The 15,393-nt window shown below is 37.7% G+C and overlaps 1 protein-coding gene and 1 non-coding gene across 4 annotated transcripts; both read left to right on the forward strand.

The window, feature by feature from the left end:
- The first annotated feature begins 186 nt into the window (after nucleotides 1-186).
- On the forward strand, nucleotides 187-259 carry TRNAA-UGC. The gene has a single exon. It is a non-coding gene; the product is annotated as a tRNA-Ala (tRNA).
- A 1,529-nt stretch (nucleotides 260-1,788) lies between these two features.
- On the forward strand, nucleotides 1,789-14,553 carry LOC103714818 (protein PHYTOCHROME-DEPENDENT LATE-FLOWERING-like). Of its 3 annotated transcripts, none has more exons than XM_008802234.4 (12): nucleotides 1,789-2,171; nucleotides 4,733-4,811; nucleotides 4,912-4,976; nucleotides 5,110-5,202; nucleotides 6,551-6,631; nucleotides 9,723-9,884; nucleotides 9,972-10,070; nucleotides 10,157-11,550; nucleotides 12,176-12,396; nucleotides 12,494-12,627; nucleotides 12,710-12,748; nucleotides 12,849-14,553. In XM_008802234.4, the coding sequence occupies exons 1-12, from the start codon at nucleotides 2,043-2,045 to the stop codon at nucleotides 14,262-14,264; spliced, it is 3,912 nt and encodes a 1,303-aa protein (XP_008800456.2). In that variant the 5' UTR covers nucleotides 1,789-2,042; the 3' UTR covers nucleotides 14,265-14,553. The 3 variants fall into 3 exon arrangements, with proteins under 3 accessions (XP_008800456.2, XP_008800457.2, XP_026663388.2); XM_008802235.4 differs by having other exon boundaries at nucleotides 5,125-5,202; XM_026807587.2 differs by lacking the exon at nucleotides 9,723-9,884.
- Nucleotides 14,554-15,393: the final 840 nt, after the last annotated feature.

Consider the following 15,393-nt stretch of genomic DNA (forward strand, 5'->3'; position numbering starts at 1 on the left):
TATAGCATGATGACAAGAATGGCTTAATAAAAAAAAAGAAAAAAGAAAAGAGCGTCCAAGTATAAATAAAAGAAATTGCCAATTTTTGCAATACAATAATATTCTAGGAAGGGATATAGATAAGGAAGGATTATACTGCTCGTCATAAATAATTGTTAATGATTTTACTTGACAAAATTAGCACTCGGGGATGTAGCTCAAACGGTAGAGCGCCCGCTTTGCATGCGAGAGGCACGGGGTTCGATACCCCGCATCTCCATCTTTCATTTTTTTCGTGCCCTTTTTTTTAAAATCCTATTTATTTTGGCCTTGCCATTTTTTTATTTCTTTTTTAAATCTTAATATATTTGTTCAGCCTTGCCTCGAGGAAAACTAGTCCTACTCCCGTCTGTGGTTGCTCTCCTGTAGGGCTGACATCAAGGAATTTTGTAACTATAAGAATAAGACTTGGATATTACAAATTCCTTTTCTAAATTTTATTATGGTCTCATGCATGGTCATTATAGTTTCATGCATGGTTAATATAGACGTTCCATGCATGTGCTATTTTAAAGCTTAGGCTTCATGGCTACCTAAGAAAGCACATTGTGGCAAGAACGCAAGAAACACATCAGTGCGATAATAGGGGATATTTCTGTTGTATAGATTTTTTTTCTTGGATAGCAAAGGTATGTAGAATATAGGGGAGGAATAGGCCTTCTTGTATAGATTCCCTTCAAAGACACAAAATTTTCCTTCATTTTTAAATACTATTTTTTATTTAAAAAATAGGCCTATTTTCCTTCATTTTTTTTAGCTGTCAATTCTCAATTCCATCTTTCTTTTCAAGCTTAACCTATCCAACATTGTATAAAAGACGATTATTATTGTTACATTACACTTTTCATCAATAGGATATTAGTGTAATATATGAAAATCGAATATATCATGAGATATGAAATAAAGTTATTCTTCATTCATTCTTCTAAATTTAAGGTACCATAAACAAGCTCAAAATTTATCATGAATATTTAATGCATATAATTTGTTGAAAGAGAAAATATTTGTTGAGCTCTCAAATCATTTTTACTGAATAAAGACTAAAAAATACTATTGGTCAAGTGGAGTCTCATCATCCATCGTCTATTAGCCAAAAAAATAGAGACAAAAAAATTAACATACATTTGTCAATTAGAGCCTTATTAGCTAACTAAAAAGCTGATGGATGTCATTGTCAAAGTAAGGCCTTGCCAATTATGGATAACCAAAAGCATAACTATTTTATAATATATAATAATAATAATAATAATAATAATAATAATAAATATGATATAAAATTTTTGGTACAAAATGAATATGACATAATTCATAGATCTTATTGCAACAGAAAAGGGCTTCTTGCAAAGCTACCCCTCGTATAAAAGAATAAATGTACCATTTTAATAGAAAACCATAATTGCATCATTATATTATTAACAATACCTGCAAAATATAATAATTATTCATTATTTCTTCATAATGAAACAATAATTATTTGATTAGTCATTTATAATGGAACACATCAAACAGCCTTAATACCAGCAAAAAAACAACAATTATTATCTTGCAAAATCACTAATACCAAATTTTAGTATTATTTCAGCAATTATCTTTTAGATTTTACTTTTATTTTATTTTATTTGCAAAAAGCAGGCAGCCTAGAAAATCAGAGAAAAAGAAAAATCAAAAATCAAATAACAGCCGTTATCTCCGTCCCGCCGCCATCGCTCCAAGCCTTCCAACGGGCGTTATTTATTAGACGGTGGTATGTCGACCGCCATCCCGGCGCCCGGCAACTCGCCCTCCCGCTAGCGACCAAGAAAACAAACGAATGGGGAAGCGGAGAAAATGGCCCCTCGCTGCGGGGTTTTCGTCCTCCACGGCGGGGGAGGAGAAGAAGACGCCGTAAATCTCCCCCAAAGTAGGAGAGCTCGCCGGTTCTAGGGTTCCTCTAGGGTTTCCAGCTGCTGCCTCCCGTCGGGATCCCGCTCGGGAGAGCCGTTGATTGGTGGAGGAGGTCGGGGATGGGGGTCTCCTTTAAGATCTCGAAGGTCGGGACCAGGTTCCGTCCCAAGCCGAGCGCCGTCCCAGAAGAGCCGGTTCTCTCCAGCGAGAGCTCCCGCGTTCTAATCGGAGCTGGATCAAAGCGCGAGGTTGCTCAAGTTTCCTTTTTCTCTCCAGTTTCTTTATTTCTATCTAGTTATATCTGTTTTTGAGTCTTCCGACTGACTGTGTTTGAGCTCTGATGGTGAATTCACCTTTTATGGAACGATTCTGGAGAAAAAAACATTGTTTTTTTGGGTTTTCTGAGTGATCTTTGTTATGCCTTATCCTGGTAGTTCGTTTGAAAGATTCAACCTTTTTTTTTTAATCATTGTTTTCCTCTAGTTTATCAAACTATCTTGATCGGAAATTATTGGGAGAGCGCATGCGGCTGAAATTCGTGCTTTTTTTTGAGGATTTGGTGAGCGATTAGGGTTCTAGGGCAGTCTTTGTTCTTAGACTATATTTCATCCCGGCTTTTATTAGTGCCATAGTAGTTTTCTTTTCCCGTGCATATCTGTTATTTTGGATTCTGTCTACTTTATGCTGGATATTTTGCGTAGGATTTCAGGTAGTTTTTGTTTCAAACTATATAGTGTGGGATCTAGGGTCTTGTTGTCTTTTTCTTTTTTTATATATTTTGTCTATATTGCTTATGCCTCCTGCCCTCTCACTTCATTTTTTATGCAAAGAAAGAAAAAGTATGAATTCAAAAATGACGGTGTAATTTGTCACGGTTGTCCGACAAATATCTAACCCTTGACTATAATGATAGGAATGAAAAACTAAGATGCCATTTTTTTAAATATGGCGGGAATGCTATCTAAGGGGTTAGAAGCTGAAACTTCTCCCTAAGGAGAATGGTGCCAACGGGCAAACCCAAGTATCCTTGGAAAAGAATTCTGATTGTTGACTATTGAATTATAAAGAGATAAACTTTTAAAGCTGGTGCCCTTCAAGGTGTTCTTAGTTGATGCAAAATTCAATTAACTTCATATTTGGGTCTTAGTAATAAGCTATTTAGTTTTGAAAAGGGCACAAGGCAACCATCTTGTTTTAGTGTACTCTCCTCTCCTGCATTTGCAAACTATCAAGTTGGGCTTTAATCTATTAACGTAGGTCAAAGGTTCAGGCAAAGAATCATCAAACTGTACGAACGGACTGGAGTATACCATGTGTGATGTGCATGGTTTCGAGACAGATGATCTGAGCATCGCATCACTCACTGCTGGGGAGCTTGCTTTTATCAGTGGAATGCTTGTGACTTTCATTTACGTTAATGCTTCCCCCCCCCTTCTTATCCATGTTCAGATGATCATGAGGTCACCCTTGACCACACAAGCACATCTCCTCACCGCTCCATTTATTAGTGCTTAAAAAACTTTTCAAATTTTCACCATATGTACCCTTTTAGCTAAGAATTGCTATAATTTAATTATTTAATGTGTAATTTTATTCATTGTTACATGGATGTAGACACGAGAATTAGATCTAGACATGTGTCCAGGTGTTTGACATGACAAGAGGAAAAAAGAGAGATTTGCGGATACATAGATAAATTTATTGAACTAAAATACATATAATTTAAATATTCTAAAAGTAAAAAATGTTATTTGTTAAGGTTTTTCAATCTACATGTTTCTCTTACAAATTTCCTAATTAGCTTAATGATCTTAGAAACATTTCGCAAAATTTTAATGCTTACATTCTTAATCAGTCTTTAAAAAGAACAAAAGCTCACTTTTAACATTATTATATTGCACAAACTTATTGTTCAAAGAGTCGAACTCTACCAATTTCAAGAAACTGCAACCCAAAGGTTATTATATCCAGATGTCTGGCTTGTATTCGATTCGGATATGTATCTGGCACAGATTCTAGGAGCTGGACTTAAGTGTTTAGATAACACAGCTTTTATTGTACTTATGTGATTTCCCCTACTATTACCTTCACTTGCCATGTTATTCCAGATGTCAGCTATGTATGTGTTGTTTTCTATTTTTTATTCTCGATTAATAACACGAGAGTTCACATTTCACTGCATGGTCTTACTCTTGCTGAGATTATTATCTGGTTTGGACCTGCCACATTTGGAATAGTTTAGGCTAAAATATTAGGATTTCCATTTTTATTTTTTCTCGATATTTTAGACTTGAAACAAGTGAAATGATTGTCCTGATTTGTTGGAAAATATCATGTTTTCGTCAGGACGTCACCACTTGTATATATCTATGGATTTTCCCTTTTTAGGGATACGTCTCATTTAAATTTCCCATCCAAGCTTAGCATTTAGGAACACACCCTCGACTTGATAAATCAGTCCTGATTTTTTAAGTAAAATAGTTGCTGATTTTTTTGTTCCAGCTTGGTAAGTCAAGTCACTTTTTATGACTTTATGAAGAAAGTGCTCCGTGGAGCACGTTAGGCGCACATGAAAAGGCTATCGGGCCCACAACTGCTGATTTGGCAATTCCATAATCGACAGAAACCCCATATATGGCAACAAATCCCATGAGTTGCACCAACCTCTCTTGCCACATGGCAAGAGAAATGTTCATGTGCACATAACAGGAGCAAGTAGCATTTTTTAAGAAAGATCTGCATTCATGTCCATGCTGCTTCTAAGAAGGAAATATAAATGCTAATTAGAGTGTAAACTATCTTTGTATAGGTTGATATTGCTGAGGCAATCAATGATGCTAATGGTGCCTCAGTTTCATCCACTTGTTCAGAAGGGCTTGTATTGCCAGGTAAGTAGTGTAAGTAGTTTTGGTCATTTTTGTTGGGTACACATTATATTACTAAGATATTTCTCTATGTTTTTTTCCTTGTTTTTAAAAATTTTGGCAGAACGTGAAGTTTCTTTCACATTGAACCTTTATCAGAAGGGATATATTATTGGGAAGCCTTCTGAGGTCTGTCTGAAATAAAACTCTGAAATTGAAGATTCTTAGCATTTCCTAGTTCATAGTGTGTTCCTGATCATTTAAAGTGCGATTGACCATGATAGCTAAAGCATTTCTTAGCATGGATGCTGTTCTAATGCAGACTGAAACTTGTCAGATGGATAATTTTCAACCTCTTCTTCAAGATGCTAAATCATTGCATCCATATGATAGGGCATCAGAGACCCTATTTTCTGTAAGTACCATGCTCTGCACACGTTTCCTTTATTTTTGCATTTATTGGAAGGCCATTGTCAAGGCATTGTTTGGATGATGATGTAATCAACCTGATAATGACATTAATCTTGCCTCATTTTTTTTTGACGTAAAGCCCGATTTATGATATCCATTGAACTTTTCTGGAAGCCGTATTGATTCATTACTTTAAAATGCTTGTTGAGCAAATATGTGATCTTGTGAAAGATACCCTAAGAACTGAGTTACTCTAGTTAAGCAGTGGGTCCAAATTGCACCTACATAAACCATACCATATTTCAGTATATTAACTTAATGATAAACATACTGAGCCTTAGACCAGAATTTAGTGTGGAAAGATTTCTGTTTCTCATGGAATTTCGGAACTCTAGGGTTTCGTAAAATATCTGCATTAATGGCAGACACACACACACACACACACACTCCATATTCATAGGTATGCATGCTCTTATGCTCATACACAATGTTACATGGATACGGACATGAGAATCAGATCCGGACATGCGCCCATCCGTTTAACACGGCAAGAGGAAAAAAAGGAGATTTGTGGGTACATAGATAAAATATTTAACTAAAACACAAATATTTAAATATTCTTTTAAGTAAAATTAAAAATATTATTTGTTAAGATTTTTCAATAGCATGTTTCTCATGCAAACTTCTTAATTAGCTCAGAAAAATGGCACGTTGCCAGGTTATTTTAGTACATACAATCTTAATCAATCTCTAAAAAGAGCAAAAGCTCACTTTTACATTATTATAGTGCGTTGAACTTCTTGCTATATGAGTGAACTCTACCAATTCCTAAAAACTGCAACCAAAAAATTATAAGTATCAAAGTGTCCGTTTCATCCAATTCGGATTTGTATTTGACATGGATTCTAGGAGCTGGATTTGAGTGTCTAGGTAACACAGCCCACATATACGACTAGACACAAATATAATCACTAAGAGTTAAATTTTTATAAAAGTATTGAATCATGAAATATTCTCAACTTCCTTTTCATTTTACTGTTGGTTTATTACATTGAGTAATATATGCCTGAAGATTTATAAGGATTGATACTTTACCTAGTTTTGCTAATATCGGACTTGGAATGGAGAAACTTTTGAATGTTCAGATGTGACATGTCATATTTGTGAAAAACCAAGCTTCTGCGCTTCCTAAAAGGAAATTGAATTTCTACATCACCAGCTTCTATTAAGTTTTTACCAGGATTTTGCCTCATATGCACTTGAAAAAAAGGACATTTTTTATCCTCTTCCATTATGCCTTAAAATTGCTGTTTTTATCATTTTTTTCTGCATGTGCATTTATGTCTTTACAGGCAATCGAGTCAGGGTGGTTGCCAGGAGATATTCTTGATGATATACCTAGCAAGTATATTGATGGGACCCTTGTCTGTGAGGTTAGCTACTCCTCTCCTTGCATTGACCTGTAGCTCGTAGTTTCTCTTTAATATGTATTAATAAGTTTTTTTCTTTTCCAGTTAAGAAAATTGTGATCTCCCTATCAACTTGCAATTTTAGTGCAATATATAGTTGTGGTTGTTGTCTAAAAGTCAATGATGCTCCAACCTGAACTAATCTATGTTTCAAATGTAGCAATATGCTAGGTCAAGTTTAGTTGTTCAAGTTAAGGTTGCACACTAGAGTATTACTGGGCTTGAAGCCTATGCTGTCTGACCTTGCTGGTTGTCTGATGTGCACAAAGTGTTGGACTAGACTTGTGGACCAATGCCAACACCTTGAACAATAATCAATCAGCTGACATTATATCCTGTCAGAATCCTATGACCTCTACGAGGCCTACCGAGCACCATATATGCAATCTTTTATGTTCAATATGAAGCTTATGGTTTTATTATGACTAACAAGATTTTGGGATCATCTGCCACTAGGTAGCAAACCCATATCATGTGGCCTCGGTGAGTACAAACCCCTTCTGATTGTTGGTGTTGGCGGTGACTTGTACTTAATCCAAACAATCAAATATTGTTTATACCTTGGTTTTAATAGGCTAAGTTGGGACTTGGGTCATATGTTGCTGTACATCTATAGGTGGGAGATATAATTTAGTTGTATCGTGAAGTGCTTTGGTGATTGGAGAGCATAAGAAGAATAAATAGATAATCTGGAGGAGCATAGAGCTTGTCCTTTCCCAGCCCCCACCTTTTTTTTTAAAATACAATATGAGGGAAGGTGGCCTTCTGACAAGCCAAAAGTAAAAAAAAAATAGCTTGAAAAGATTGATAAGATTCTGAAGAAACATCAAAGAAAAAAAAAATGACAAGAGAATTAGAACAAAAGGGAAAATTTTTGTGCAAAATAAGCTATAAGAACCAAGAAATCAATAAAAAGCCTTAAAGTGGCAAAGTGAGATTTCAGAGCATTGAAGAAGGGGGAAAACCTGTAGAGAAGGGTTGGCTTGATTTCCATAATGGAAACAACTGTGATTTTCAACTGAAAAAATGTTGGTGGGAAAAACTGGGATTTTCAACTCGAAGAAGTTGGTGCTCCTCGGCAGCTAGCTGACAGCATGTAGGAAAGTACAAAATCCCAAACTACATATTTAGCAAGGCAGAGATTTGTAGATGAAAGTGAGCCAAAGGGGTCGCAACTTGCAAATAGTTCTCTAGGTTCTGCATCAACCAGATATTGCTTATTTCCAAGGTGTACAAGGAAAAAATTCGGTAAAACATTGATGCATTAAAATTATGAAGAGTATGTTTCTCCTTTCCATGTTGTTCTTTACTTTTCTTATGGAATTGATTAATAGTCTTGCACTGCTGCAACAACACTTGCTGCAACAAGAGCCTATATGTGCAATAACTTCTAAGCATTGAGCTTCTTAACATAGCAAATATGCAGCAAAACTTTACTAAGTTATGTTTTCTGGCCAAGTAATAATTGAAAAATGTAAGTATATTACTTACAAAATTATATTTAAGTGAAGGCATCTCAACTCACTTTACAAGTGCAATTGACTTCTGGTGCCTACTACCATGTGACTAACATTTATGCATGAGTGCTCCAAAAATTTTTAGGTGAAAAATAGCAAGACATTTCAAAAATATATTCTACCAATGAAAAAGTAGAATCCAAAAGGTCAACCTCAACCAGATACTTGTGGCTTGTTCTTGTTTACCCCTAGGCTGGTCTTTTACCGTAATCAATTAATGAACTTTGATTTCATTCATCTTATATTAATTAATAGAAATATAAATATATAAAATTACTAACCCTAAATAGTTGGGGAGGGCTAGATGATTAATAGTCTTAAAGGGAGTATTGAAAGTGTAAATTCTTAAGTATGAAGGAACATAATCTGTCTTGAAAATACCCATAAGAAATATGGGGCAGATAAGTTTGTTCAATGTTTCAAAACCAGCATTGCATGAACAAGGATCTGAGAATCAAATTCATATGCACATCCAAGTTTCTGACTTGGTAAGGTATAAAAAAGGAGATATGGGGATACGTAGGATAAATTATAATATTAACCAAATTATAGTATATTTATACCTTCAAATACTGTTTGTTTAAACATTAAAAGGAAACTTCCCGATTAATTTAAGGATATAAGAAAAATAATATTTTGCAAAATTATGTAAATATATATCTTTGGCCTCTGATTCTCTTTCCCTCTCTCTCTCTCTCTCTCTAATACTGGTTTTAATGCTTGTCTTGTATGAAAATATGGTAAGTAAGTGATTTAAATGCTTGAACAATCCTGTCCTATGAATGCTGAAGCTCTCCGTTGCTATTTATTATGTGTGTTATCATGTGATACATAGTTTCATATAACTTATCATAAAAACATACATTGAACAACTATATTTGTGCATTGCAAGCTTTCCTGGCAATCTAAGCTTCAAGGTCTGAAGTCTTGATGCATGAAAGCTCCTCACTATCTCTCACTCTTGCTCGCACCTTGAAATGGTGGGAAAACAAAAAGAAAGGGGTCTTGAGGTGCTCTGTACCCAATGGTATCGAGTGCTCGGTTTAGGCTGGATCTACCCTGATCTGGCATGATATGCAAGGTTCTCTGATTCACCAAAACTGGGGTGTATTGAGGCCCCCTTTAGGGGTTCTCCACTAATATGGAGGCAGTACACTGGGTACCTCCATCCTTGGTAAGGATAGGAATTTTCAAATAACTCTGTAAACAAGCCATTCACGTGGACAGGGAATGCTTTATTTTTACTGGCATTGTTATTTGCTAACCTTATATTGCTCCAGAATTTCAGCAGCTGGCAGTGGATGGGGGTTAGATCCCTTTGAAAATAAAACCTAGGCAACATGTTTTGGTTTAATTTGTACACTCTTTGTTATATATAGGTAATCTGATGTAATGATTGCCTTGTTTGTTGATACATTCTCTATTTTTTGCCCTCACACACTGAAATTGTTTCTTCATGTTTTTCCTTGTCTGCTATTTATTGAAAAGTCTATTTTGGAAACTCTATGCTTTTGTTAAGTGTTGATTACTCTGTGTAGGTGCGTGATTATAGAAAATGCATATCTGAACAAGGAACTTCTGTTTCTGCTGTGGATGGGGTTCCTATTGTACATAAAGTGCGGTTGCGAATGTCTCTTGAAACTGTTGTTAAAGACATTCCATTAATATCTGATGATTCTTGGACCTACAGTGATCTAATGGTTATTGCCAATCCTCTAAATATGTCCTCTTTTTTTTTTTTTTTTACTGAGATTTGAACTGATGTATGTTATGATTTTATGGTACAGGAAGTTGAGTCACGCATAGTGAAAGCACTGCAACCACAACTTTGTCTGGACCCTACGCCAATGTTAGATAGGCTTTATAATGACCCTTCTTCTAATAAGGTATTGAACATTTGCTAAGATTATGAACAAGGGAAGACTACCTTATGCAATTTGTTTGCTATTGATATCACATATTGTATCTGCAGCTTGATCTTGGTATTGGAAGAAAGAAGAGATTACGGAAAACTCCTGAAGTGACAGTCACATCCAATTATCAAACTCATGGAAAGAAGGTCTGCATTGATAGGCTGCCTCAGAATGCTAATTGTAGATTGGATGACCAAGGAACTCTGTTAGGCAATGCAACAATGCAGCAAGTTCATGAGAATATGGCCACCCAAAATGTATCAAGTGGGGTTTCATCCTTAAGATCTAACAATTTTGCACAAGAAACTGGCAGGCCAACTTTACCTTTGCCCTCCCAGCCCATGCATCAGCCAGCTATAAACTATCCCACTGTTGTGCATGATCATGTCTCTGGACCTCCTGTGAGTTTGGCAGGAGTCAACACCACCATGTCATCTCAGAACTTGGTGGGTTCTTATACTGACAAAATCAATAGTAATGCACCCCTTTCTGTGAAGAGGGAGAACCAAGATACCCAATCAACATCGTTATTAGGCATGAAGAGACCAAAACAGACTCCAATGGGACCAGACGGTATTCAGCAGCAGCAACCAGGGCCTCAGTTAGTTGGCCTCAGTGGGCCTGATATGCAGCGGAAAAAAAACCAGATGTTAGATTCTCAAATAGATGCGGTTAAGGGAATGCAGTATTCTTCTGCTCTGGGTGGTCAAAGATATCCTTCTCCAGTGATAAATAATATTCCTAATCAAGAGGCAGGGGCGTCCTTTTATTTTAACCAGCAGGGTATGAGATATGGTGCTAAAGAAGAGCAGATTGACACAGAAAAGATGGATAGACAAGAGCTGGAGGGGTCTAAAGATGCTCCTCGGTCACTGGTATCAGAAAACAGTACAGTGTACCAGCATCAGTCACAATCTCAGCATCTATTGCAGCAACAATCCATGAGAAACCAGCACCTAGTCCTTACACAGTGGCATAATACCCAGCAATTAGCTGAGAAGGATATGAGGAAGGATGATGTGCTTCAGAAGAGGAAATCAGTGGCGAGTCCACGAGTCTCTTCTGGACCGATAGTTCAGTCTCCTGTGTCATCAAAATCAGGAGAGATTTCCAGTGGTTCGGTAGGCGGCCAGTTTAGTGCTGTTGCAACAACTTCTGCAGTAGGTTCACAGAAGGATAAAGTGGCAGCAAATTCTAGTGCTGCACTTGGGGGCCCTTCTGTGAATTCCAGTCCCAGCGATTCTGTGCATCGGCAACACCAAGCATCGGTGGCTGGGAAACGTAAAACAAATTCTGTCCCCAAAACACAAACCATGAGTGGGGTTGGATCTCCTGCCAGTGTTAGTAATATGAATGCTCCACTGATTGCTAATAGCCCATCTATTGGGACTGCACCTATGGGTGATCAAGCAATCCTCGAGAGACTTGCGAAGATTGAAATAATAAGCCAGAGGTATGTTTATATTCAGAAATGTCACTCAGAAAAGATAATCCTGTGATTCTTTATTTTCCCTTTTCATTTTTATATCATATGCTGTTATGATTATATATATTTATCTATTTTTCTACGTGGGCTGTCTGGTTTGGGTGGAAGTTTCTATGATTTGTGTATCTTGCTATTGTTTCTTGGTAATCATAAATTAAACTTCATATTGTAACAGCATGAGGGCAAAGGTTGATATAGTGTGAGTATACGGAGCTAATTGAGAAAACACATGATGTAATGTATAATAGAATCCTACAAAAAAAAAAAAGTTTGATCCATGCAAATCAACACCTAGGGAGCCTATCGAATGCCTCCAAGTGCTTTAATTTTTTCACTCCTACTTACCTGCACTTGGTGTCTTCTTTGGATGTACAGTTCTTGTTTCATTTGATCATCTTATCCGTTGCATTATTTAAAGATTCAGTAAAATTTGAAATTTTAATACTAGATAGGATTTTACTTGAATGAGATATTTGAAAATAGTAGTTATATGTTATCAACAACTTAATCATTTTTTCCCCTCATAGTTATGTATATTGCTTTTTTTTTTTTAAATATCATCCTGCTGTGACGTTGTGTTGACAATTGACAGATACCACCTCAATCTTAAGAAGAGCAAGGTTGATGATTACCCTGCAAGGAAACCTGTAGCACATGCAAATCAACGGCTTGCATTCTGTCTCTCTGATTCATTTAATGCTGAGGATTTCACTGACCCCATTAGACCAATGTCTAGGTCTCTTTTTGGTGGAACAATTAATACGTGTAAGACCAGAACGATGCATTTCATGCGGACAGAATGCGCGTATCAAGGTTTGTCATGCTTGATGAAACACGGCTAAAATGTATCTTGTTTGAGCTGAAAATTGGCGACTTGACTCTGCTGACTTCAAATGCACTTTTTTTACAGTTGTTCCTCCTAGAGCTCACTACCGAATGACCCTGACTGAGAAGCCTTATGATGGCACAGTAGCGATTCAGTATGGAGATATAGATGAGTCTGATTTTCCTAGTACTCAGGAATTTGTCACATTACCCACAACAGTGAGTTCCTTATTGCTTAGTCCATTATCTCTTCATAGTGAGTTGAATCTCTTCATTAACCTCTTGAATGTGTTTTTGTCAGCACTATGCCGATCTGCTTGCAGCTCAGTTTTGTGCACAGGTAAATGTTCTCAGTAACACTTGAATCTCAAAAGAAAAAAAAAGGTAGAATCATATTCCATTATCCTGATTTTGAACTCTACTTGTTCTATGGTTTGAAGATGGAGCGTGATGGATATCGGACAACTGAAGATCGTATCAAACCTATACCCGTGCGCATGGTTGCTTCTTCCAGTAGTATGACCACAGTTCCAGGAATGACATCAGATAATGCTGTAGCTGAAGTGAAACACCCAGAAGTAGCTCTTGGTCAACCATCTCATATAGCAGCCACGAATGCTGTGGGACCTCTGAACTCTGCACAAAATCTTCCCAACAGTGCACGGATGCTGGCTTCTGGAAATAATAGCCAGTCATTGCAAGGTTACTTGCCGGGGGCTGCTATGCCTGCTAGGACACAGCAGCTTGACCAAACTTTGCTTCAGCAGCAGCAACAACAACAGCTGCAGCAAAGTATGCAATCACAGATGCAACAGCAACAACAACTTCCATTGCCTCATATGCAGAGATCATCACCGCTGCTCTCAACCAATCCACTCTCTCATTTAATAGGGCAGAACTCAAACTTGCAGATTGGTAATAATTCCATGGTCACCGGCAAGCCGGCTGCTTTGCAGCTTCAGATGCTGCAACAAGCACAGCAACAGCAACAACAGCAAACCCAACTTCCTAGGAAGGTGATGATGGGTCTAGGACCAGCCATGAACATGGGAAACATGGGCAATAATGTGGTGGGCCTTGGCGGTCTGAGCAATGTCATGGGCATGGGGGGAGTTCGGGGCATATCCTCTCCTATGGGGCCCATGTCAGGATTAGGCAACATTAGCCCGAACCAGATGAACCTGGGATCTGCATCCAATTTCAGTGCAGGACTTCATCCGGGTTCAATATCGCATGCACAAGCTGCGGCAATTGCAGCTAAACTGAGGATGGCACAGCAAAACAGGGCTGGTTTGTATGGTCCTCAATCTGGGATTGCTGGTATGTCCGGAAATAATAGTCAGATGCTGTCAAGCTCGGCGGGCCTGTCTATGTTGGGGCATGCACTGAACAGAGCCAACATGAGCCCTTTGCATCGGAATGCAATGTCACCCATGGGCCCACCTAAGATCCCTGGAACAAATTTTTACCTGAATCCTCAGCAACTACAACAGCATCAACAGCAGTTACAACAGCTACAACAGCAACAGCTGCAGCAGCAGCAGCAACAACAACAACAAATAAGCTCTCCGCTGCAGCAGGCACGGGTGGGATCCCCACAGGTGGTTGGTTCGCCACCGGCAATGATAATGCAACAGCAGCAGATTAGTCCTCATCAAATGGGCCAGCAGTCTGCAATGAGTCCTCAGCAGTTGAGCTCAGGTGCATTGCAGAAGAATAACAACTGTGGCAATGCAGCAGCTGGGCCAGCTAGCCCTCAGTTGAGCTCACAGACACATGGGTCAGTTGGTAGCATCACAAGCTCACCCATGGAGCAGCTGCAAGGCGCAAATAAGGGTGGGTCTGTCAATGTTTAAGTAGGGATATTGGCCTCTAAATCAGTTCTATCCTGCATCACCAACCCAAGACAGATGAATTAGGTCTTCAAGCCGGGTGATTGACATTAACAGTCGCCAAAAAGTTGCTGTGAAATTACTTATTTAGGTTTTGCAGCCATAATGCCCGTTTTGCATGATGTAGATTTGCATATTATTATTTGTTTCTGCTGGTCAAAGTCCATGTTATGTAAATTGAATGAATACTTTATGATGCTAGGGATTATATTTCTGAATAAAAATCCTTTTCACATTCATACAGTCAATTAAATGATATGTTTAATATAAATTTCTTGTGATAGTAGCTCTGGATTTGTTCATAGTAACTGCTCATCTGAAGAATTACTGGCTTTGACAGCACCAGGGCTGACACTGCTGCCTGCTGGGATAAGTATCATGGAGCATCTATGTGATAGGATTGCTTTGAAAGTGCTCTTAAATCAGCTTTGAGCTTGTTGATTTATTGGACTAACCTGATTATTGTAGGAATACCGGCTTGTGTCTAAGTCGACTTACTAAATTATATATATCTCTTGTAAGTAGGAGCAATTAAGTGTTCTAAAAATTGGGTGTACCAGGGCTAGGATTTGTGAGAAAATTTTGTACTCTCTTATTTCTATTTTTTTTTTATAATAAAGATTTTGCATGTCTCTGCCTGTGGACACAGATCAATAGACCGAATCATATAAGTATTATATTCTTGTTCTTCTCTTGTTTTTTTCTTTTTTTTTTTGTTTCCTTAGTCTCCCTGCCTTAGCTACATGTGCGAAACAGATGTAATATAAATGCATAGATGTGCTGGAGGGCCTTGTACATGATGCATCTGGTGATACAGAACTTGATTTAAATTTTTTTTTGCCATGCTTTTACTGTTAACAAGGGCAAAATGATCATGAAGATTTTTTAGCTGTGGATGCCAGGAGGTTTTAGCAGCTTCCTGCTGATTCGTTTTAGCCAGAGACCATGAAGAGTACTGGTACAGGGACGAAACCTGGTATCAAAAAAATGCCCTTCATAGCTGAGGCCGTAAACCTTTTTCTTTCCATGTATCATTTTGTCAGAGCTTTTTCTTTTTTCCTCCCAGAATAGGAGGGAGCCCCACCCCTTATAT

The sequence above is a fragment of the Phoenix dactylifera genome, chromosome 15 (genome assembly GCF_009389715.1).
Source record: "Phoenix dactylifera cultivar Barhee BC4 chromosome 15, palm_55x_up_171113_PBpolish2nd_filt_p, whole genome shotgun sequence".
Lineage (NCBI taxonomy): Eukaryota > Viridiplantae > Streptophyta > Magnoliopsida > Arecales > Arecaceae > Phoenix > Phoenix dactylifera.